This window comes from Salvia hispanica, chromosome 4 (assembly GCF_023119035.1).
Source record: "Salvia hispanica cultivar TCC Black 2014 chromosome 4, UniMelb_Shisp_WGS_1.0, whole genome shotgun sequence".
Taxonomy (NCBI): domain Eukaryota; kingdom Viridiplantae; phylum Streptophyta; class Magnoliopsida; order Lamiales; family Lamiaceae; genus Salvia; species Salvia hispanica.
The window spans coordinates 30,725,803-30,751,740 of record NC_062968.1 but is presented as its reverse complement, the minus strand read 5'-3'; the positions used below and the strand labels follow the sequence as shown (position 1 = coordinate 30,751,740).

Below are 25,938 nucleotides of genomic sequence, written 5' to 3'. Positions count from 1 at the left end.
TTAAGAACACATGATCTTCTGATAACAAACAACTTATTGACACGAGATTACATATTATTAATTCGGTGTTTGTTAATAACAATAGAAATAAAAACTACTACAGCAAAGGATGTGGTTGCTGCTGAAGGTGCAAAATAACCTAGGAGGGCCAAAATGCTTATGTACCACTATTAGGATTTAGGACCCATGAAATATTCATAGAAGAACAACACAAGTAGTTAAACCCAAACTCTGTCAGTTGGAACATATACACCTTTCCACGGCCTCATACCAGATTCATCTTATAGCCTGTCTGATCGGAGCAAGCGGGGAGGAGCTGTTGCCACCGAGCGATGATAGGCTTCGTACGGTTCTCCTTGCCGGCTTCTTGCCCTCAGATTTGCCACCCGGCTGTCGCACTTTGACTCCTCGAATCATCTGTGTCAAGCCAGCCAGCATTCGAGTAAGTAGGAAATTGAGAAACATTCAACACCATGATCATATTAACAACATAATTAACTTACATATTTCCCACATTTGGTGTCTGAATAGATGACAATGAAATCTCCTTCCTGAAGTCCATTGGCCCTCACAAAATCCCCTATAATTAACAACATAAATTAAATCATAAGGTAATTGGTAAAAGATCGATTTCCCGGTAGCAATATATGGTCTTCTTTACCAGTATTCTCCAGAAGGTACATTCTGCTTTTGTTGTTAGGCCAAAACCTGAAATTAATCCCCCGAAATGGAAGTTTAATCGCAAAAATGATAGTTGGAAAAAAATACAGAATGTCAAAGTCCGATCCAACTTAATTCGAAACTATTACCTGTAACGCATATTCCAAACACAAGAGGTTCCAATGTCTTCCATGGTAATGGAAATCCCATCTCTTGTTTCCAGTTCTGGGAGATGGCTTTCAGCCTCTTTCTGAAACCACATTGCAATTTAATTTGTTTAGATCTCATAATCTCAATGCCAAGTAACAAGAAAATCTAACTCATCTTTAAGCAATTTTATCAGAGGAATAGCAATCATTTTAATCATGAAGCTTGATCAAATTATGATGAGTCTTGTAATGTATGAAAACGGAAAACTAACTAAGTTTCAACAGTGGAAAATTGAAACTTTGTGATTCAAGTATTCAAAAACCTTACGAAATTCGCAAGAATATGACCAAAATTCGTGATTTAAATGACTATTGTTGTTTTATGAAACTAAACAAAAACAAGCAATTAAGAAAGGCAGAAGTATACTTTTGGCAGCACAATTCTTCCCAAGTTACCAACATCACTTTGCTTCAACACTTTCTGCAGCAAAAACTTCAAGTTCTTCTCAGTCTTCCAACCCTAAGCACAAACACCAAATATTTCACAATGTAATAAATCATACAAACATCTCACATTAAAAAAAAATGAACTACTATTTAACAACTCAAACCCAACCTGTTGTGGCCTCCGATCAGAAGCAGCAGCCGGCCGTTGGCCGTTCTGCTGCTGCACAGCAGCTTGATCCACAGAATTCGGTTGCTGCCCGGCCGTAGGAGAGGGGTCGACACCTTCACCCTGGGCCCAGTACCCCCAATCCCCCAGAGAACCATCATGCTCGCCGCCATCATCCCCACGAGAATCGTGCAGCTGGCTGTCTCGCTGCTGATTCGAGCTGCCAGAGTGACGGTGAGGGTGCGGATACAGCTTCCGCTGTCGCGCCATTCTCTTCTTCCTCGCCTCCTTCGTCGCAGAAGCCCCGAGTCTCATCACCCTATCCCCATTCGGATCATACATTTGGTACGGATTACCGTACCGGTTGACAACGGTTCCACCATTCTCAGGAAAGGGGCTGAACTGCTGCTGCTGGAACGGCGGCGGCATCGCCCACGACGGCGCGTGCTCCATCATTGGATACTCCGCCGAATGCTGCAACGGAATGCCATTCACAACTCCTTGATTCATCGGCATCGGCTGCGCAAAAGATGGGTGCAGAGCCACCTCCTGCTGAGGCTGCATCCACTGGGGCGCGTTTGGATCAGGATTGTAAATGAAATTAGGGTTTGGATTGATCGAATCACCAAAATGAGCAGTCTCATGGAAGGGGAAAGGTGCGGGGGCGGCCTTCTTCTGGAGACGGTGCTGCTCGACCCAGTCGAGGATGAGCCTTAGAAGCTGCTTCTTTCCTTCACTGGTGGTCCCCAATTTCTTCGAAGCGCTCTCAATGGTGGAGCGCTTCAGCTTGATGCTCCTCATATCCTCAGCAGATATGTAATCCTTGTTCTGCTTCAGCCATTCTAAGAAGATCATCGCCAGCTCCGCATCCCCTTGCAGGAAGCTCAAACCGCCAGTCTCATCCTCCGCCACCGCCGGCGCCTGCTCCTCCACCAATTCCTGAGGGTTTTCACTCTGGAAAACAGACGAGGGGTCCCAGAGCTCGTTGCAGTCGATCAGATCCATGTACCCGAAGCTCTCCATCATGTCAGCATCGGAGGCGGTGGAGGATAGCGCCGCGCCGCCGTCCATCTTGACCTCGTCCTGAAACTGCTGGAAGCTCATCCTTGCGGCGCTGTCCTCCTCCGCATCGGACCTCATCACCGCCCACGACACGGCCGATGTGGCCGAGGAAGACGAGGAGGTCACCGCGATCGGCTTCAGCGCAGGCTGAGTGGAGGAAGACGAAGACGAGGACGACATGCAAGGGAAATCCGGCAGCGAAGGGAAATCGTCGCAGAAAATGGAGGCATCGTCCATGTCAAGCCACATGTCCTTGTCAACAATCGGATCGAAACCGCTAGGGTTTTGATCTTGCTCCGCCGCCGTCAGATCTTGCTCCGCCGCTTCAACTTTTCCCATCTTTCAAAATTAAGAGAGAGGAGATGGAATATGGATATAGGAAATAATTGGTACGGACAGATTTTGTAATTGATTTAAGGAAACAAGTGTATGAAAAGGGGCTTCAAGTACAAAACAAGGATATTGCAAGTTGCAGCAACATAAAACATCTGAGATTTGATATTTAGGGAGATTGAGAGAAAACCCTAGAATTGCAAATTGCAGGCAAGAGTGAGAGAGCACCACCACACTTAAATAGGTTGCAAGCCAACAACCACCATGAATGTTCTGGAATTGCTAATTAAATTTTCTTTGCTACAATGGCTTTTTCTTGGGTGCAGATAAGTTCAAATCGGTTTTTTTTTCTTCTGTTAAGTTAGAGAGAGAGAGAGAGAGTTTGAACTTTTTAGAGAGAAAGAGAAAACAACCAAAAAATTTCAGAAAACCTCGTGCTATACTTCCTCCAATTTATCTCCGGTTTATCTGCATTTGTCCATACTTTCCCATTTCAAAAAGCAAACCAAAATTGTCAAAAAAAATAGTATTATGTCATTGCAAGTTCCATAGCAGCTCAATTCTCTCTCCACCTCAAACAATATTCAATGCGGTTATAGATACAAACTCACATATACATACAGAGAGAGAAAGAGGGAGATTGGACCGACTGAGGGAAAGGCTTCTTGCTTAATGTGGCTGGAATTGTCACCATTCGTTGATGAAACTGTGACGCTCTTTGCTTTTCCACTAAATTTCCCCCTCTCTCTCTCTAAATTTTCTCGTCGTTTTGTGAGGATGAATTTTATTTTAAGAAAGGCATAAAATTAGCCAATAATAATTTAACACGTTAATTTTAATTTTATTTAATATAATTATTTTAATTTAATTATGGTTTTAATAAGTTGGTCTAAGATATACATATGGGTTTTGTTTTGGGAGCCATGCAGTTTGCATGCGGTGTCGTGCTCACGTGAACAGTTGAATTTACCAAATGGTTACTAGCCACGTCATGTCATGTGGTGATGTGGCGACCTTTGCAAGCGGTGGAATGCGGCAATGTCCCACTTTTAAGTTGGATTTTGTTATCAAAATAAGACATGATTTTATTGCACACTTAAAATTTAAAAATAATATATGTATGTCTTATTTAATTTTTTTTAAATGGAGAAAGGCTTTTATGGGATTTGGTTATGTAATTTATATTTATGATAAAAATTCACATATAAAAATTGATAGCATTCTTTATTTTATTATATTTACATTATTTTCGTCTATCACATGTAACCGCCGCAATCGACAAAATCTCATCATCGCATTATTTCAATTTTCCGATTTTATTTTCGGCTACCGAATATTTCGATGTATTCTATATAAGATTGTTGTATTTATTGCAATGTGCCCATTTTTTGCAATGGCAAACTTTTTCGAAAGTCTTCTCATAGTTGAAACATTTCTTGCATCTGCTCATAAATATTCAACGCATTTTTGAGATTATTCGTTATTTAGATTCGCTCCTTTATTGTGACTTCCCGGTGAGCGCACATAGATTTTAAATTTCAAAATTAGTGGTTTTGAAGTAAAATCAAAACGCCCAAGGTTTTGCGATAGATATAAAACCACTCGACTTCTTGACTGACAGTTGTCCTTACACGTCAACAAAAGTCTTTCCAGCATGGTCTGTACCCATTAAGAGCATTTCCAGCCATTTACATTGGACTCAAACTCATTTTAGAATAAATGTCACATCAAGTAGTGATTTTAATCCAACCATTTAGACTAAATTCAAACTTAAAAAAATATTCTTAATGTAATTTGGGTTTGTTTCAATGTAAACCTAAGATAGGTATATTTTGCTAAAAAAAGATTGATTTTGGAGTACCATTGAAGCTAATTACCTACTACATTTTGAGTTATATTGTACCATGAAAGATGCTCTGACTACCCGGCTCCTTGACTCATAGTTCTCCTTGCATACCAGACTAAACACGTTTAACCTTAGAGTTATTTATAAGATGGACACCTCTCCCTACCAAAAAATCATCTTATTGGTATGAGTAGTTAGGGATGGTAAAACATATTACTGCCAAAATACACTTAGAATATTGTGAATATGCCAAATTTTCGGTATAGTAATTTTTGGTACAGTAAGATACTTTTCTAAAAGATTTTGATACATTAAGACCAATGAATCGTAACACCAAATGAACTATACTTAGAATATACTAATTCTTTTTCCATTTATCTATAACTATTATGATTCAAAACCTTATAAATAGTTTTCTTTCTACTATAATTTTTCTATATACCTTTAATCATAGATCTAACTCAACAATAGAATTCAATGTAGATTATTATAAATTGAACCAAAGATGGATTAACTATTTTTTATAAAGACCAAATTTTAAAATTAAATTTACTGTTATTATATGGAGTAATATATTTTACATATTAAATATCATTAATAATAAATAATATTTGAATAGGTTAATTCATGAGAAGTGAAAATCGTAGAATACTGTGAAGTAATAGTAGAAAGATAAACTAAATATAATGGTGAACAAAAGAAAGAAAAGTTGTATATGGGCTACTAAAAAGGTTCGGACAAACAAACCTATTTTAATGTATATCACATAAAATATTACTATTTTTTTACTCTAATTATTTATACAAAATTCAAACGTTAAAAAATATTTCTTATTTGTTACCTATTTTTACTCACAAATACAAAATTTATGCTTGTTTTAATCTGAACATAAAACAGGGAACATATTTCACTCAAAAGCTGAAAATAAAATTAATTTTAAAACAACAATAAAACTAATTTTGAAGTATTATTGGAGACGGTTCAATAACATCAATTACACATGAATATATAATTATAAAAAGTTTAATTTATTGTGGGCCCAGGGTCCTATGTAACCCCCCCTATGTGTGCGCATCGAATATCAAATCAAAATATTAGCCTCATCAGCCATAGAGGTCCTAGGGAGGGAATATTGTTGAGTGAGCCTAAATTAAAATGACTACAGTTTGTTTATGTTGATTTTACCAATAAATAAATACGAAAATATATTATATTTATATTAATACCAATTTATTCGTTATTGTTAGACTGCGATTTCTTCACTTATCTAAATTAGAATTAGAAACAATCCTTATCCTTGACAGCTAACAAATCCTAATTGAGGCCACAATATTAATCCTCGGTAAATGGAGTCCAGTCTAATTATTTCATACTACTATATTTATTTAAAAATAAGAGCTAGGAGTTTGACCAACATTTTAATTTTAGCGTGAAACATGAAGATGGATCATATTCTAACTTCGAGAATCTAGTGATGTTCTATGTATTATATTTCTCTTATTTATTTCATTTATATTTCTGGGTTGAATGTGTTGCATATACTCTTTTAGTCTTTTATTTTACATGGACTACTACGTAAGGAAACGTTCATCTGATTGAAGATACTTCTTGATTGATTCCTAATAATAGCACCACTTCTTTAATTAATGTGTTAGCTACCCTCAACTAAATAACCTAAATTTTAGTAGTATTAAAAATTTACGTATTTGTATAATTACAATGCGATTCTTTTAAACATTAGAGCATTCACAACGCAAAGCTTTCATCCCGGGGCACTATAAAAAAATGCGTTGTTGGCGTTCCATCCTCCTGTCGGTTACTTGTCTTTTTGTTGATAACTAAGGTTACTTGTCTTTTTGTTGATAACTAAGTATTGTAACAGTAAATAAACTATCATAGTACTCCATCAGTCAACAAAATGTTGTCCAAGTTTGACTTGGTACGGGTTTTAAGAAATATGAAGAAAAATGAGTGGAAAAAGCTAGTGAAATGTAGATCCCACATTTATATATTATTTTTATAATAGATTGTGAGTGTAATGAGTTAGTTGAAAGTGGACCAAAAATGGTAAAAAAGCAAAGTGGATAACATTTTGCGGACGGATCGAATGACATAACTAGACAACATTTTACGGATGACGGAGCGTATATTTTTATCCATCTATCCATAATGGCTACTAATGATTCAATTTTGTACACTATTCATTTTATATTTTTTTCTAGACATTTTTAATCATAGAATTCCAAGTGAAATTATAAGCCCACATAATACTCCCACTGATAAAAATTGAGAAATGCTTTTACGGAATTTTGTTATGTAAATTCTTATATTTTTAATAAATTTATATATAAAAGTCTCTAATTTTATTATATTTACATTACTTTCGCTCATCACATGTAAACATTGCAATAGACAAAATCTCATCATCGTATTTATCTCAAATTTCCTATTTTATTTTTTAGCTATCGAATATTATCGGCGATTCTATATGATATCATCGTATTCATTGCAAATTGCCCATATTTTGCAATGGCAAACTTTTTCGAAAGTCTCCTCATAGTTGAAACGTTTCTTGCCCACCTGCTCATAAATGTTCAACGCATTTTTTTAGATTTTTCGTCTAATTATTCGCTCCGGTATTGTGATTTCACGTTTTATAGAGCGCACATAGATTTTAAATTTCAAGATTAACAGTTTTAAAATAGAATTGAAGCGCGCGATATTTTGCATTGGGATATATAACCACTCGACTCCTTGATTGACAGTTGTCCTTACACACCAACAAAAGTCTTTCAACATAGTCTGTCCTCACTAACTATCCGGCTCCTTGACCCATATTTCTCCTTATATATATATAAGGCTAAACACACTTAAACTTGGAGTTCTTTATAAGATGGACTCTCTTTCATAAAAAAAAAAATCATCTTGTTAATATGAGTAGCAAGATATAGTGAAACATATTATAACACCAAATAAACTATAGAATATGTAACGACAATTAATCATAACATCAAATAAACCACTATAAAATAAATTTATTTTTCATTTATCTATAGCTATATTAATATATTATAATTCAAAATCTTATATTAGTATTCTTTTGATAAATTTTCTATACATCTTTAATAATATGACTCAGTGATGTAGATTGTTATAAAGTGAATCAAAGATGAATTAATTTTATTTATAAAGACCAAAGTTTTAAAATTAAATTTATTTATATTTTATAGTACTACGAGTAATATATTTGCACATTAAATATCACTTATAATAAATAAATTATAAATGGTTAATTCATGAGATGTAAAATAGTGTAGATCATCTTGAGAATAGTGTAGATCATTCATGAGTAGTTAGTAGAAAGATAAAATTAAAAAATACAAAATAAAAATACAAAAATATATACTCCTTCCGTCCACAAAAAATAGATCACTCTGTGTACGGCACGAATTTTAATGTAGAATTGGTAAAGTAAGAGAGGGGAGGAGAAAAAGTAGGTAAAGTAAGAGATGGGGAGAAAAAGTGAGTAAAGTAGGAGAGAGTGAAGAAAAAGTGAAAAAAGTATAAGAGATAAACTTTCCATTTTAAAAAAGTAATCTATATTTTGTGGACATCCCAAAATTGTAAAAGTGATCTATTATCTGTGGACGGAGGGAGTAAAAACTAACGTAGAAACACTATCAGAAAAAGAAAAGGTGAACAAACGAGAAAAATTGAAAATAGTGAAGTAAACAAAACAAAAGAATTGTTACATATGGGCTAATAAAAAGGTTCGGACATTGGTTGAGGCCTAAAAGTTATTTTACTGTGGGCCCAAGGTCCTATGTACCACCCCCACCCCGAGCATATAATATCGCAAATGTAAATATTAGCATCATCAGAAAATGAAAGCCATAGGATTTCCTAGGGAGGCAATGAATTGAGCCTAGAATGACTATAATTTAAATAATAATTAGAAACACAAATGTTTTAGTAACATAGACTCAGGCAATTCACTATAGTGGACGATAGTCCGGTTCGAGATATATATCATGCACTATAGTAGGGACTCGTCCTTTTATCTTGCCCTACGCCATTAATATAATGCATTTAATTGACATACACAAGTTACTGAATTACTCCCTCCGTCCTATTTTAGGAGTCCCATTTTACTATTTTAGGGTGTCCCACTTTAGGACTCTCAGTTGGAATATTCCATAATTAGTAATAGGGTGCACATTCCATTCACCTTTTTCTACTCACATATTATTATAATAAAACTAATATATAAAAGTAGGACCCACATTCCACTATCTTTTTTCACTAACTTTCATTTATATTTCTTAAAACCCGTGCCGAACTTAACCGGGACTCCTAAAGTGGAACGGAGGGAGTAACATTTTTACTATATTGTGTTAACATCACAAGAATCATGAAAACTGCAATATACTTATAAGAAATGATTAAAAGCGTATTTTCAAATTAATTAATAGTATAAAATAAATTTCCACTTGACACCACTAGACACGACAATATCGTTTAAATCTAATAACTAAGATTTGATAGTAGTTAACAATTAGCAAATATTCCAAGTTAGCAATTAGTCACATCTATATAGAAAACCTTTGTAACATATGTAACTAAATTGAGGAGTGTGATTAATTACTAACTTTCTTAAGTTACGAACTTGCTAATCATCAATACAGTGTATTAAAAATTTAAACACATAATTTTGTTGAACTTCAATATATCATATACTAATATTTTGAAATACAAATCAATAGATACAGCATGATTTGCATTACACTATTTTCGTTATCCTTTTTAGCTTATAGGGTCGGGACAGTTTTGCTAAATATTACTCCTATTAGATTATGATTTTAATCAACAAATCATCTTAGGGTATTTCCCAATAAATTAACAATAGTTTCATATTTAATTAAGGAGATGCTGTGTTTTAACTTCGTTTTATTGCATAAATATTTAGATGCAAATAGCTGGACATTTTATTTAAATTGGGCTTGATAATTGGGCTTGAAGTTGGTGAGAATTGATTTTAATTTAATTATCTCTTTTATTGGCCTAGCCTATAGAGAGGTTCATTTCAAAATATCGCAAATAGCTTAAACTAGGTATTTAATTCCAATTAATGTATTTCGACAACTAATGATGTAAGTTGGTTTGATCATTATTAATGTAAGCTGAGCAAAAAAGTTGCGTGAGTTCACTTCTCCCTGGTTATGAGTTAATGACCACTTCGATATGTGTAATTTTGTAAGTAGATAATCAATGAACCAATTCAATTCTTGCATTCATTTTGTAATTAGAGTTCGTTGTGTAGGAAAATTAAACTGTGCATTTCCCAATCGAAGAGACTCACTAATTTCTTGGGTAATAGACGAGTGGACTTGAACGAAACAGATCACGTGGTCCTCGCGTGCCACTTTTATGATCGACATCATCTGTAGTTAGCATGTTGCTTGGGCCCACTGAATATTGTATACCCTGGAGACTGAAATAGTAACTACTTAATATTATTTTGGCTTCATAGGATTATATACACATTTTAATATTGATAAATCGTCGGAAAAACCATAAAGATTGTTGAAGATTATATTGAAAAATATCATGAAGTTATGATATGTTATGTTCATTATATATTCTGACTGTCACGGAGCTGAATAAACGAAGCAATCATTTTTTCTTTTTTTTTGGTAATTACCAAGGGTATCCACCGGCGAGCTCAGTGATTATTCCCCGCGCTGATTTGTGGGCACCTCAATGGGTGAGATAGCTGGTCCAAAGGTTTAAAGCTGCTCCATACTCAAAGGCAGTTGGCCCAAGGATTTAAAGCTGCTTCATACTCAAAAGCAATCCTTTTAATTAAATATGAATTTTGGATTTAATGTGTACTAATGTAAAAATATAATAATAGAAAAATATCTATCATCTATAAGATCTATTCTGAATATATAATCAAACGAGCCCTTAGTCATAAATATCAATTACTATTGATTTCGAAGGATCGTAGATAGAAACTATTTTTAAAATATAAAATAAATAAAATATGAACTATGATCAGTTACAAACTTACAATATATAGTAAACATCATTTTCAAAAGTTGGCCAATGGCAACTCAACAAGAGTGACATTTATTTGGGTGTCGTTTTTTTGTCATTTGGCTTCACATTTTGCCAATTTTATTAAGGGAATGGTTAATCTCACTATAGGTACTAATACTTTAGTTCGGTGTTCAAATCAAAGACTAAACATATGGAGTATATACAATCATTAGATTTTTTATTGTATAAGTTAAGTTCCACGTGCAATTCTCAAACTTTAATTTTCGACAATATAACTATGCAGCCACGTTATGGTTCTCTTCACAAGACTTTTATAATAATAATAATAATAATATAAATTAATAATTCAAATAAATGTTTAAATATTTTAATATTTTATCAAGAGTTAAAACATCTGAAATTTTAAATTTGTTACTAAATTGAAGAATATTTATCAAGACATTTGTGTCGTCGTTTTGATTGAAAAATGAAGAATAATCTTACAAAGAAATCACCTGGAAAGTTAAACAATTGTGCTAGTACATTTTACAAATTGTAAAATGTGGTGCAAAAAGAATAATATGACCGTTACAAATTGAAGATAGGGAGGCAATATATATTCATCAATGTTGAACCCAATATATGCATGGGAATGTGTGCACTAAATATAGTAGTAGTAATTATTATACTACTTTCTCAAGGACATGCTATATTATTACTTGATATGTTCGACACAAGTTGGATATATAAATGAGTATGCAAGTACACAAAATATGTGGTGAATAGGCCAATTTTATTAGTAATAATTTATCTCATTTATCAAAGTTAAGTTATGCATGTAGAAGATAGTAGATTAGCTAGCTTAAAAGTTTATGTGGAAATGGAATAATTGATCTGTAAAATAAGTGGAACTAAAATTGTTTACAAAACTTATTGTAATCTATATAGTATAACGTATATTTAATTAAAATTAGAAATATACACTTATTATATATATATATTTAAATAATACAATAATAATGAAACAAGATAAGGCGACACAAACATAATTCAAAACTAGCAAGCTCGAAGCGGCTTCCCGCATAGGCAATCATTGTAGGTAAACGACGACGCTTCGAGGTGATCAAACGGAGCTCCCACCGGTATGGGCCCACAGAGGTGGTTATGGCTGACGTCGAGGTGCCCGACGAACGTCGCCGTCGATATCGATTTCGGAATCCTCCCTCTCAGATTGTTGTACGACAAATCCAGCACCGTGAAGTACGATCTCGGCCCGAACGCATCCGGAATGTAGCCTTCCAGCGCGTTCCTGCTCAGATTCAGTATGCTAATTCCCGAATTGATCAGCGTCGTCGGAATCTGGCCGGACATTTTGTTGCCGTCCAGATTTAGAGTTGCGAGAACCGCCATTTTGCCGAGCGATGCGGGGATGGGGCCGGAGAGCTGGTTGAGAGACAGATCCAGATCTGAGAGGCGGTAGATGTAGGAGATCGAGGCCGGAATTGCGCCGGTGAGCTTGTTTTTGCTGAGCAATGCGCGGCTGAGCATTCTCAGTTTTCCGAAATCTCTCGGAATCGAGCCGGAGATGTGGTTGCTGCGGATGTCGAGGTGCATGAGGGAGGAGAGATTGGTGAGGGAGCGGGGGATGGAGCCGGAGATCTGGTTATCGGCGACGTTGAGGACGGTGAGGCGGGTGAGGCGGCCGATGTCGGCGGGGATGGGGCCGGTGAACTTGTTGCCGACGAGGTCGAGGATGCGGAGGAAGGGGAGGGAGGTGATGCAGGAGGGGATGGGGCCGGAGATGCCCTTCCAGTCGGCGATTGTGAGGCTGGAGAGGCGCGTGAGGCGGCAGACGGCGGGGGAGATGTGGCCGATCATGTAGCCGGTGCGGTTGGCCTTTTCCAAGATAGGATCCTCCGATTCGCCGCGGAGGTTGATGTCGGCCACGCGGTGGCTCTCGGGGTCGCAGCTGACGCCGTACCAGCGCCGGCAGCAGTCGGTGCCGCGCCACGTGCGGAAGATGCCGAGGTGGCGCTCGATCAGGGTGGATTTGAAGGCCAGGAGGGCGGCGCGGTCGGCGGGGAGGCAGGCGTTGGAGGGGAGGGTTAGAGAGAGGAGGAGGATGGCGGAGAAGGCGCCGGCGGTGGCCATTAACTCTATCTCTTCTCTCTCTCTCTAGAAGTTGAGGTCTGTGGCACAGGTTTGCATGTGAGAGTTGGGCTACTTGTTTCAGTGAGAGCATGCACGTTAAATAGTGCGGTTCTACCGAATGACGCTTTTGCCCCTCCACGTGTCGTGTTTGAATAAGGGTATACAGGTCAACATGGTTTGGACTTTGGAGATAAGATTGGGTGATCAATCATGAATGAAGTAGCGTCACATATTAACGTTACAGTAAATTAAATGGGAAATTGGGAATGCTCCTACTTTAGGGGTTTGAAATGTACTGCCACAAAATCAACTTAATATCGTGTCAATCTATTAAGCTTAAATTTAGATATCACTTTTTAAGAAAATTTTAAATCGGATCGTAAACTCAACATGCTACATTTAAATTCAAACACTGTCTAGACACGATATGAATCCATTAACAACGTGATCATGTCAGTATTAATACATTATGGTATCGACATAAACTCGATAACATAGGATAATAACGTGAACGATTCAAGCATGATGGTGGTAGTTGTGATAGATAAGGCAAGGAAGGGAGGCGTAAAGAACTTACGTATTGATAATGAAGGCATGATGAAATGGAATGGAAAAGAGGCTCAACATGAAAGTGAAAAATAAAAGCATATTCATAACTTAAATATAGTACTTACTCTAACTAAAAATTAGAAATAAGAATAATTATTACCATTACTGTTATTATTGGTAGGATAAGGACACAAACACGATAACACTTTATACTAATCAATTAGTTTCATGTGTGTTTGTCATATTTTGAAAACTTTTGTATTTGCATTGCACGGTACATATCCACCGATCATTTTATCTACATACAAATCACGAATAAAATACCCTTTAATAGTGAATTTATCTTATTTGCATGTCTATAATTTACTATCAAAATCGTATGAGCTTGTTAATCAAAATTTTAAAGCCAATTGATTTTAATTAAAGGAAAAACAACAATTAAAGCATAAAATAAGTCAATATTATCTCAATTATAGTAAATAGGTGGATTAACAATGGAGCTTCTGATAGTCGAACTGGATCCGTATTTTATTTTTTAAACTTAGTTGAGAAAAAAAAGAAAATAAAATTAGAGTAGTTACTGTTCACATGAAAAATTATTATAAAGTTGGATAAACATTGCATTAACTTTTTGTAAAGATTGATGGGGTCAAATGCTCCCCCATTTTGGATCACTCCCTGGAAGTGGAGACTACAGCTTCATTATCCTTCAATCATGAGAGATTCATGATCCAAAACTATTACTCCACTACAAAACTAGAGTAAATTTACCGTGAACTAATATTCATTTTAATAATAAATTTATAATTACAAATTTGTAATTAAATAATCTCAAGTATTTTTGATGAAAAAGTATATTGAAAACAAAGGGAGCATAACAGTTTCCGGAATTTTCTTTCCGAGGAATTTCTCATCACAGTCTCACTTGTCGGTCGATAATGATATTTTTGAAACTAGTGGTTAGTGCAAACTAGACTTCAATTCCTAGTATAGTAACAACTGTAGCTTATGGAAAAGGAGAGGAAATGGAGGATGTTTTGCCACGTATCAATTAATCGTCCAGATTCAAGGTATCGTTTATTAATATGCACAATTAATTATTTAATCCTTGTCAAAATCATGCTAAAAAATCGAGTCTAGACATGCACTTAAGGTTACGATTTGTAACATTTTGTTTGTCTCCTAACTAAGGTAACGATTTTGAAAAGGATTTCCTACATGTTTTCCAATATTAATATTAAGTATGTAGTTAATTAACTATGAAACACGTCTGAATTGATAAAACGTTTTTCTTCTATTCAATAGGTCAGTTGTTCATGTTACACAAAATGAATTTAAAGGCTTAAAGCTAAAATCGAATGAGAAAAAGGAAAGCAACTTAAAGTAGAATTTGAGTTGGAAATGAGTAACATGATTGAATTCGTTTATTATTTTTTCACAATTAATTGAAGAGGTCCACCGTTTTTGGCTGCCTCCCAAATAAATGTGCACATGATTGATCTGAAGATATTGAATTATTAGTTTTTGGAGGAATTTGTAGATATTGATAGTAGCATTTTAATAAATGGCTTTTAGGAATGGCTCAGATGAGAGAGAGTAATCTATTATGGCTTTTGATTGAATGCATTTTGTCATTTGTTGAATGCAGAATCGAAAAGAGTATTTTTATTGAAAAATGAACATACTAACTCAATCACTCTACCATTTAGGCCAACTCAATACTTACATAAAATATGCTAACTTAATATACATAAACTTATCTTGATTTAGTTTGTTGGTGCTTCCATGCTAAGTTAAATGTTCTACTACTAAATAGTACTACTACTCTTAAACTAGGGCCAGGGAAAAATATTGAAATACCGGTCTTATCGTATCGAAAATACCGAATTTTCGGTATACCGTGACTTTTGGTACGGTATGATACATTACCGAAAGATTCCGGTAAGGTAACGGTATGAATTTTCAAATACCGCGGTATACTGCTGCATACCGAAATTCAGTATATACCGTAAATTAAGGTATATACCACAAAATATAAACACAATTATATATAAAATATATTTTATATATTTTTAAATTATAAAATTTATTGTGAAATATAAATATAATTATTATTTTTTAAATTATAAAATATAAATAATATTCTAAAAACTCTAATTTTCTATTTTAATTGATGTTGAAAGTCAGGTATACCGCAACTTCGGTAACGGTATGCCGAAAATGAGGTACGATATCGGTATGAAAATTCGTCATACCGAAAATAAGGTATACCGAAGTTTGATATATCGAAAACTTTGGTAAGGTAAAGAAATGACTTTTTTGCATACCGTATTTACAATAAGGTATACGGCATGGTGGTTTCGGTAAGGTATACCGTACCTACCCACCCCTATCTTAAACCAAGATAATATATTTATCTTGAACTCATCTACTTTATCAAACGGGGCTTGAAAGTATATACTCTAGGACTAGTTAATTAAATTTGAAATAGAATAGCAAATGCAGTGACGATCTTAGGCTGCTGGCGCAATTTTATGAAGTAGTAAATCATAATGACAATTGACGCAAAGTAGAAGTGACTAATTGTCATCTCACTATTCTTATACTACTAGCTGCCAAAATTCACACATTCAACATTTTGTGTAACTAATTTTAGTCACTACAAAATTGGGCAGCCACTATTATTTTTCTTTAGCAGATTGCGATTGAAGATTCTAGCTTGTCCCACGATTTTAAAAACTAGTACTATTAGTAATAGTGAGAGATTTAACATTATTTGTGATTGTACCGCGTGATCTAACTTAGCGTGATCTAAACTTAAATAAGATTATATTTGATATTCAACAATATTTTGCTATACATTGTCCTATATAATTTAGGATCATCATATGGAGGAGCGAATTTTTTTTTTTGTCAAAAGCTAAAGAAAGGGAGAGGCGATGTCGGAAGCTATTGAAGGGGGCGACAATGGAAAATTAACATCCGGGTCCACGGTAGAGGGTTGCCGGGGAGGGGCGGTCGCCCCTCTTGCCCCCTGGATCTACCACTGTTTGATATGACAATTATACGGGAATAAACCTATGGACGACTTAAACATGTATGTACAATTACAATAGGAGGGAACATCTTTTTTTTGCCTGCGAACTTTGTCAATGTATCATTTATGGTCCGTAATGTTTCAAAATGGCATTTAACGTCCATAAACTTCGATTTAATATCATATGAGCTACTTTTTCATGGTTTAAAAAAAATTGGTGAAAATACCCTCAATGCCATGAAGGGCAATTCTGTCTATTAGAAGGAACATATTTTTTGGGTGGCGAACTTTGTCGATGTATCATTTTGGTCTGTAATATTTTAAAATACCCATAAACTTCGATTTAATATCATATGAGCTAATTTTTTATAGTTTTTTCAAAAAAAAAAAAATAGCTAAAAATACCCTCAAGGCCATTATATATCTTACTGTATTTAATTTTCACCTTTTTTAATTAGTAGTTCTCGTAGTGCACTAACATATTTTGTTTATATTTTATTTTACTTATATTTACATTTATACTCACGTTTCTTCAGACTTTTTTAAATTCACAGCGATTGAAAGCGAGACACGTATTTGCCGAACGAAGAGAGTAAAATAAAATCATGGTTTTATCAATCAAGTTGGCATAAACTCTATCTTTCAATAAATACGATTCCGACAATAATCCGAACTCTGTCCCATTTCCCATGTTTGGTACATCAAGCGGATTTAATTATATACTATTATTGACATATTTTTTTTATTGATAATTGACAGGTTACCACTATCACGTAAAAACCGGAAAAATTCATATATTTTGGCATAAATAAAATAAAAATACAACTGTTAATTTGAGGATGAAGTCCATTTCCTCGGTTAATTAGTGTCACCGTCTCTCATTAATACTAGTAGTAAATTTTTCCTGTTTAGTTCTTCATAAAGTTACTTTATTCTTTTGGTAATTTTTTCATTAATAACGTGCTTTCATTTTCATTAATAATATTTACAATTATTTTTCTATTAAATTCTCTTATTTTTATCAATTTTATTTATAAAAATTCCAACTATTGATATTATCAAAACGATTGACAATGGACGATAATAAAATATTTTCAGATTTGTCAAATTTCACCACAGCTATGACCCAGATTCTCGCCCCATTTAATGAATCGGCCCACAATAATTGGGGAGCAATGTTGGGCCCACAACTATTTTTTAATTCAATAATCCGTGACATTCTGATCAAAAACTATAAAATACTTATAAAAATATTCAATTTTCGATGAAGGAAATCTGGAGTTTTACATGTTAACATAATCAATAATTTTGTTATAAAATTCTATGTTGTCAATGAGAATAGTGATTTATTTAGTGCGACAAATTTTTCTGTTTCAAATTTCTTTTGTTTCAATTAGTTTTTAATTTTCAAACACCAACTTTGGTTGAATTGTGGTATCTCTAATGAAATCCAAAAGTATCATAAGACTTAAAAAGTTATGAACATTGTACTAGCTGATTTATCAAGTTTTAGAATTCAGGCCGAATTAAATCTTGAGTGACAATACAGTTACATTATGAGCTTTTGTTGTTTGTTTATTAGATTTGGATTTCCTGCTATGGAGAAAAGCACAACTGAAATATAGTGTCTCACGTTCCACTATTTTATAAAAAAACAAATTAATATTTAAATATTATATTTATGGTTAACAGAATAGCATGTGTGAGATAGCATCCCCTCTGCTTGTTTATTGGCATACGATATTGAGACGAGAGAAAAAAGAAAATATATTTCACTAGGTATAAATTCAAAGAGGAAAATATTACTAGTACTATGCAATCGTCAAAAATCTAGAACTAAGAGCATCCTTAACGCATAGGGGCCGGCCTGCATTTCGCGAGTCCCGGCCCGAGAGCAGCGTTGGAGCGACAAGTGTCACGGCTCGGGACGGTCCCGAGGACGCATTTGCGTCCCTGGGCCACTCCTGGGGTCCGTCCGGCCCGGCGTTACCGGTGCCCGTGCTGCAACTCTTGCATCCCGTCCCGGTGTTAATTGTGTTCGGGTCGGGCCGCAAGTCCCCACGATTTCTATTATTATTTGAGTATAGGCCAAAATTGATCCTGAACATATGATCATTTTACGTTTTTGGTATTAAACATTATCTTTTGGATTTTGTGGTTCTGAACATATGAAAATTTGATCATTTTGGTCCTCCGTCAACATTTCCGTTAAAAACTAACGGTCAACGAGTTTAATCCCGATTTTGACCAAATTAAACTTTTAATTTTAAATTTTTACTCCCTAATTAATTCCCTAATTATTTTTACACTTCAATTTCATCATCTTCTTTCCTCTCATCTTTATCTTCTTCCTTCCTCTTCCTCTCCCCCCCTCATGACTCACTCTCTTCCTCCCACGGATTCTCCCTCCTCCTCTTTCTCCCCCGCCCTAATCCCCTTCTCCCCTCTCTCTTCAAAATAACGGTAATTAAAGTGCAAAGTCGGAGCAAAAGGATTCTTTGGATGAAGAACCTATTGAAGAAGAAGAGAAAATACAATTAAACACATTTGCAAAATCAAATCACAAATCTAATCGCAAAATTAGGTATGAAAAGAAATTACAGAGCTGATTCCAGCAGCGAAGAACGGAACATCACCAGGCTTAACATCCCCATTCTCGCCGCTCTGTACGCCTCGGGCGGCATAACCCTGTAAACAACTGACACATTCACACCAACCTTCTCCCACACCGTGCCGTCCTGCAAAACTATTAGAAATGAGCCACTCACCCCTTAAAAGGCCTCATAAGGGGGAGGGTTATCCACACTTATATAGAGAAGCTAGGATCATCACCAAGCCGATGTGGGACAATGATTTGGAGAATTTAACACGCCCCCTCACGTGTGGGCCGGAATGGCACATCGGACTTCCATCACGTGGGTAGGCAAGAGAAGAGATAAAGAGATAAATCCATCATCGGCTTGAGCCCGCTCTAATACCATATTAGAAATGAGCCACTCACTCCTTAAAAGACCTCATAAAGGGGAGGGTTATCCACACTTATATAAAGAAGTTAGGATCATCACCAAGCCGATGTGGGACAATGATTTGGAGAATTTAACAAAAACCCTGTTGATCCCGCCGCCGCCGCCAGGCCTCGACCAGACGTCCTCCTTGAAGCTGCCGCTGTCGTTCGCGGCCTCGGTCGCGGCGCACACGTTGTCCTCACCTCCCTGATCATCCTCTCGAACTTGCCGCGGACGGAATCGGGGGAATTGGAGGCACCTGACTCGATTCCGCGAAGGAAAGTGGCGGGCGCTCGGCGGCGGGGATCTCGTTCTCGATCATTGAGGCGTGGAGGCGGAACTGGGGCTTTCGAGAAGCTGAGAGTGTGGAGAGGAGGGGGAATTTGGGGGTGCGGATTGAGGGGAGATGAGAGAAGGGGATTAGGGCGGGGGAGAAGGAGGAGGAGGTAGTATCTGCTAGAGGAAGAGAGTGAGTTGATGCACTATTTATTAGCACTAAAAATACCTGCAAGTTTACAGGGTAGATCTAGTATAGCTAAAGGTCAGTACCGGGATATCGAACACAGAGAATAAGATTGCAACTGACTATCATATACTAAGCGTCATATACTATCTAGAGACACAAATTATTTTTGGTTTTTGGTTTTATAAACTAGACAAAAATATAAACAAATAAAAGAAAATAAAATAATACAAAACAGACTAAAGAATGTAGAGTTTTAAAATCCAACTAATATAACCTAGTGATGATTAATCTCATAGAACCTTTACCTTTATGTGTCTTTAGGATTATTAGGAAAGTCGCGATTCTAAGATAAGCCCTCTCTCGAGTGCACCTATCTAGTAGATTAGACTCTAACTATCAAAGTCTCCTTCCAATAGATTAGATTCTAACTCCTTAAGTTCCTAAGACTCAAGTCCTCACAAAGGGTCCCCTCTCTCGAGTGTAGATAAACCTATGTGTTGTACTCGTTCCTTTTACCACGTAAAACTAGCTATCTCTCGATTAATCTAGTTAAACGGACATAGTTCTAAAGTTGGCCAGACAAAAGAACAATAAAAGCACAAGAACAAGCAAAACAATCACAAGAGCTAGGAAAAAGTTCAATTCAATAAATCAAAACATGTTCATAATAGTCTTCACCAAAAACCATACAAAAGATATTTAACTACTCATAGACAAGTAGTAAAAATCAATAAAAGTACTAGACATGAAAGAATTTGATAAAACCCAAGGTTGAATCTTCAATCTCCAGTCTTCTCTTGCCTGGATCTGCAGAGCTCCGCTCCAATGGAAGATGGATGAATTATGTGTGGAATATGGAATGGAAGAATGTGTAGAGGGAAAAGGATTGGAGGCTCTGAGATAGAGATTGTGAATTAGGTTTGGGTATTTATAGGCTAGAAAAAGGGTTTAGGAATGGTAAAAATTATCCTCCAAGAAATATAAAAGATATTATTTTCGAATTCTTCAATTAATAGGAGAGATTTGAGCAATAATTTATTCCTTCCTTGAATTTCCGCCTAATTTCCGTCAGCTTTGACTGCACTGCGCAATGTTCGTAGAATAGTCATAACTTTCTCCACAGAACTCCGATTGAGACGTTCGAGATGTCCACGCGAAGCTCTTTCGAAGACGAAGAGAATGATATGAATTAAGCACTGATTGGACTTCAAACTCGCTGAAAGAATGGGCTCGAACAGAGGCTGCTGCACCTTGGTCTTTTTGCACCTTTTTCTATCTTTTTCTATCATTTATCAACAAACACATTAAAAATACCAAATGTATAACATATGCAATTTAAGAACATAATTTGCATGATTGACATTTAAAACGAGTCAAATCTAGCCCTTAAAAACATGCAAAATCCGTGTTTGTCATGAGTTCAAGGGAGGGGGAGAGGAAAGAAGAAGATAAAGATGAGAGGAAGGAAGAAGATGAAATACAATTGTAAAAATAATTAGAAAATTAATTAGGGAGTAAAAATTCAGAATTAAAAGTTTAATTTGGTCAAAATCAGGATTAAACCCGTTGACCGTTTGTTTTTAACGGAAATGTTGACGGAGGACCAAAATGATCAAATTTTCATATGTTCAGGACCACAAAATCCAAAAGATAATGTTTAGGACCAAAAACGTAAAATGACCATATGTTCAGGACTAATTTCGGCCTTTACTCTTATTATTTTTTAAAATTTTGTTTGCCTATTTATACACTTGATTTGCTCCATTCTAATACTCTTCCCCACAAACTCACTTTCAATCCTCTAGCATTTCAACACTTCCGGTATCTATGGATTGGTTTAACAGTGACCAACGACAGATGGACGATTTCGTCAACTCCAACAACTGGCAATTGCCGCCGACACCCAACCCAAATGCAACGCCTAGTCTCAGGTTGCCTACCAACATGGACATGGAATCGCCAGTTAGCACTAATGAGTACGAGATCAGCGATATGGAGCCCGCTCAAGGGAGGGGCAAGGGCAAGGGCAAGGTTGCCGATGAGGATGGGCCGAAGAAGTATAGTCCGCAGGAGACAATGTGGCTGGCCAAGAACTTTGTCGACGTCTCCGAGGACGTTGTGATCGGCAACCAGCAAAGCGGCAAAGTATTCTGGCAGTGGATTGCAGAGAAGTATAACGCTGGTCGACCTGACGGCTCATTCGAGCTTACATACGTGAAACTATGCAAGCATTGGGGTCGGGTCCAGGCGGAGATGAACAAGTGGAATGGCAAGTGGACTAACGTAGTCCGGATGTGGCCGAGCGGGCACAGCTAGATGGACCTTGTGGACAAGGCCAAGGCAGATTTCTTCGCTGATGGGAAGAAGCACTTCAAGTACTTTGACGTTTGGAAGCTTGTCGAGAAAAGCCCGAAGTACATCGGTGGGGCAGAAGCGGCGGCGAAGAGAACCAAAGTTTACGCCGCCGGACACTACTCTTCGAGCGAAGGAGGTCCGCCAATCGACCTCAACGCGACAGACGACGACTTGTTCTCCTCATCTCCTGGTATTCAAAGTCATCCGATGGGCACAAAGGCGGCAAAGAGGAAAGCAAAGGGGAAGGCAACTGCGAGCTACTCCGCTATGCCGCCGCCACCGCCCAATCCTTCCCTGGACAAGATATCAGACTCTATGTCGGATATGAGTATTACGTTGCGGATGGGCCAACTGACGGAGTTGACATCGAGGGATACCTCGACAATGTCGGAGTACGAGCTCAAAATGCACCGTGAGATGATCGAATATCTTCGCGCACAAATGAAGAAAAAATAGTTCTTTTTTCTAGGATTTGTAATTTTCTTTTTTTTAGGATTTGTAATTTTTTATTTTCTGACTGAACAATGAATTTTCCTGGTTTTAATTGTTCAACGTATTCAATTTTACGAGTAAAATAGGTTGTAGTTGTGAATAGTGCAAAATAATAGTTGTGCCCTGAGTTGTGGTCTGCGGAGTTAATGAAGTTGTGCCATGAGACTCCAAATTTAGGTGTTCTAATGACATGGAGGGGACTTGCGGCCCAAATCCAAGATGGGGTTAAGGATGCTCTAAACGACAAGGGCTATGCCCATACATTGCTTCTTATATCACATAAATCATAATACTAATAAACAAAATAGTTTAGAGTTCAAATTTGATCTGTTCCTTATCCCTGTATAAAAAAGTCATACATCAGACAACAATTTTGATGTCACCAATTTTACGTTTGGTGCATATAATTTACATAAATAATTTATTGACATATAAACAGTTTATAACCGAAGCATCAACCATTTTAAAGCCTCGGCACACATGATGATTATTGTAACTAATTTGCATGTGGAATGGTTCTACAAGCCCAACTTATCTTATTAGTAGAAGATAGTTTCGTTGTTGTTTACCTTTGTATCTGGTATTTTTCTTGCGTTTGAGTTTGAATCGAACATTTATTTTGTTTATACGTTGATTTCATTAGTTTTTATTGAACAATAGAGTTGTCTATGCTGACCCAATTAACTTGTAATGCATATGTGATTCTTATTTAATATGCAAAAATATTCAAACTCCAAAAACTTATGAACATAAATTTGTAAAATATAAATATAAAGACTAAAGGTCCTTTTTGGTCCTTAACATATGGAGATTTTTTTATTTTGGTCCAAAACCTTATCTTTTGAATTATTTGGTCCCTCACAAATAAAAACGGGTCACATTTAGTCCGAACTGGATGAAAATGGTTAAATTTAACGGTCAACGAATTTTAATTGAATTTTGACCGGATTAAGTTAATAATTAAGTTAATATTAAGTTAAGAATTACACCGGCCGGTCCCCTCTCCTCTGCCGTCGGAGCCGGTCCTCTCCTCTCCGCCGCCGGAGCCGGTCCCCTCACCTCCGCCACCATTTCCGCTGCCGCCATACAGTGTCAACCACCAGCTCAATCTCCCTCCTCTTCCAGCAAAATTAACAGAGTAACAAACAATAATTACTAGTAGGAAATGGAGAGAGAAAGAGAGAGAGAGAGAGCCCATTTCCGCAAAAACACCAGCGAGCTCTTCATCTGCCTCTCCTCTTCCTCCTCCATGAAACTCTCCGAATCAATCCTCAGCCCCGGCCACCGCCTCCGCCCTAACAAGGCCTCCCCTTTCCTCCCCAAGAAACGCCTCGACAACCCCGAGCCCTCTCCCCCAAAGTAACCTACATCGGCCAAGTCAGAGTCAAATCCAAGAAGAAGAAGAAGAAGAAGACCAACCGCAGCCTCTCCAGCCGAAGGGCCGAGGTCATTTTCAGGAAAATCGAGGTGGCGCAGGGATGGGTCATTTGCCGGTGTCGATCTACGACGCGCTGCGGACGTGCTTCGCGGTGGAAGGGAAGAAGAGAGAGATGAGCTGGTGGTTGATACCGTATGGAGACGGCGGAGATGGTGGCGGAGGAGAGGGGACCGGCTCCGACGGTAGAGGGGAGAGGACCGGCTCCGGCGGCGGAGGAGAGGGGACCGTCCGGTGTAATACTTAACTTAATATAAATTTAATATTAACTTAATTCTTAACTTAATTATTAACTTAATCTGGTCAAAATTAAATTAATATTCGTTGAACGTTAAATTTAACCATTTCCATCCAGTTCGGACTAAACGTGGCCCGTTTTTATTTGTGAGGGACCAAATAATTCAAAAGATAAGGTTTTGGACCAAAATAAAAAAATCTCCATATGTTAAGGACCAAAAAGGACCTTTAGTCAAATACTCCCTCCGTCCCGCTTAAGATGACACGTTTTCCTTTTTAGTTTGTCCCAACTAAGATGACACATTTCCTTTTTGGTAACTTTCTCTCTCCAATTAATACACTCAACCACTTTTTCTCACTCCTATTAAAATATTCATCTTTCTTTATCTCTCTACTTTAATACTTACACCCACCTTCTCTCTCCAATTAAACACTTTAACCAATAACTCCTAAAACCCCGTGCCGGCTAAGCAATCTTAGCCGGGACGGAGGGAGTATAAAATAAAATTTTCCCTCTATAGCAACTCCAATTTTATGTTGGGCCTAACAAATTAAACGAAACAGAAATTATAGTTGGGCGGCTTGGGCCACTATAAAATTCATTTCTGAACTGAATACTCAATCTTATAAATAATCTGAAGCCCGACATAAAAAATATTGCATTTAACTATGAATCTCAATTAGATTTCTTATCCAAAAATCTCATTCTAACTACCCATAATCAAATAATCTAATCATGAAAAAGGTGTAAAATCGGGTGGCTCTGCTTAAAAATATACAAAAGTTCATAAAACATGAAATAAATCTTCGACAAATCCAAACGTATTTAATATCTAGAAAAAAAATAAACTTTTGTTCCGATAAACCCCAACCCTGCATAGGATAGTGATAAAATGCAAACTGTACAAACTCCAAACATTTCAATATAGAGTCAACACAATGTCAACACAATAAAAAATTTCAAGATTTTGATGTCAACACAATGTCAACACAATATCAACACGGTGTCAACCGTTGACTCTATATTAATATTTTCTGTTGCTGTTATTTTGTAATCTGTTGACATTTTTTAATGGTTCAAATCATAGTTTGAAGTTTGTACAATCTTTAGATTTTTTATTTGATTACGTTCCGGCACGCATAATATATATTCCCTCTACCAGTTTGCCTCAAATCGATTTGGAGATCTTTCGATCATCGTTGCTCATAGATGAACTTTTTATATTCTTAAAGTTTGTGCCGTTTTTCACAATTTCCATTAAAAGTCAGGGTATTTTTCTTTAATTTATAAAAGTGGCTATTTCTATAACTTTCATGGAAATTCAAGTCCTATAAAAAGAACTTCAAAATTGAGACTATAGGGAATACAATTTACACATTCATATGTGAAAGCTAATATTGGATGTAGTCGTATATTAAAACCGACTGTGATTCTTAAATCGCATGAGAAACTTCTACACTTTGATGGAAAAAAAACCGATGTATGACAAACTCCTTTTATTTCAC

At 36.4% G+C, this 25,938-nt stretch overlaps 3 protein-coding genes across 3 annotated transcripts; 1 reads left to right on the top strand and 2 right to left on the bottom strand.

The window, feature by feature from the left end:
* Positions 1-3,137, bottom strand: LOC125218188 (B3 domain-containing transcription factor ABI3). The gene is made up of 6 exons (XM_048119812.1): positions 1,426-3,137; positions 1,237-1,329; positions 810-910; positions 662-708; positions 504-580; positions 1-417 (listed from the first exon to the last, which is right to left on the bottom strand). The coding sequence occupies exons 1-6, from the start codon at positions 2,821-2,823 to the stop codon at positions 277-279; spliced, it is 1,857 nt and encodes a 618-aa protein (XP_047975769.1). The 5' UTR covers positions 2,824-3,137; the 3' UTR covers positions 1-276.
* Positions 3,138-11,675: 8,538 nt separating this feature from the next.
* On the bottom strand, positions 11,676-12,921 carry LOC125224365 (DNA damage-repair/toleration protein DRT100-like). The gene has a single exon (XM_048127758.1). It carries the CDS (start codon positions 12,854-12,856, stop codon positions 11,762-11,764), a length of 1,095 nt encoding a protein of 364 aa, XP_047983715.1. The 5' UTR covers positions 12,857-12,921; the 3' UTR covers positions 11,676-11,761.
* An 8,819-nt stretch (positions 12,922-21,740) lies between these two features.
* On the top strand, positions 21,741-22,229 carry LOC125220896. The gene has a single exon (XM_048123028.1). It carries the CDS (start codon positions 21,741-21,743, stop codon positions 22,227-22,229), a length of 489 nt encoding a protein of 162 aa, XP_047978985.1.
* The last annotated feature ends 3,709 nt before the right edge of the window (positions 22,230-25,938 follow it).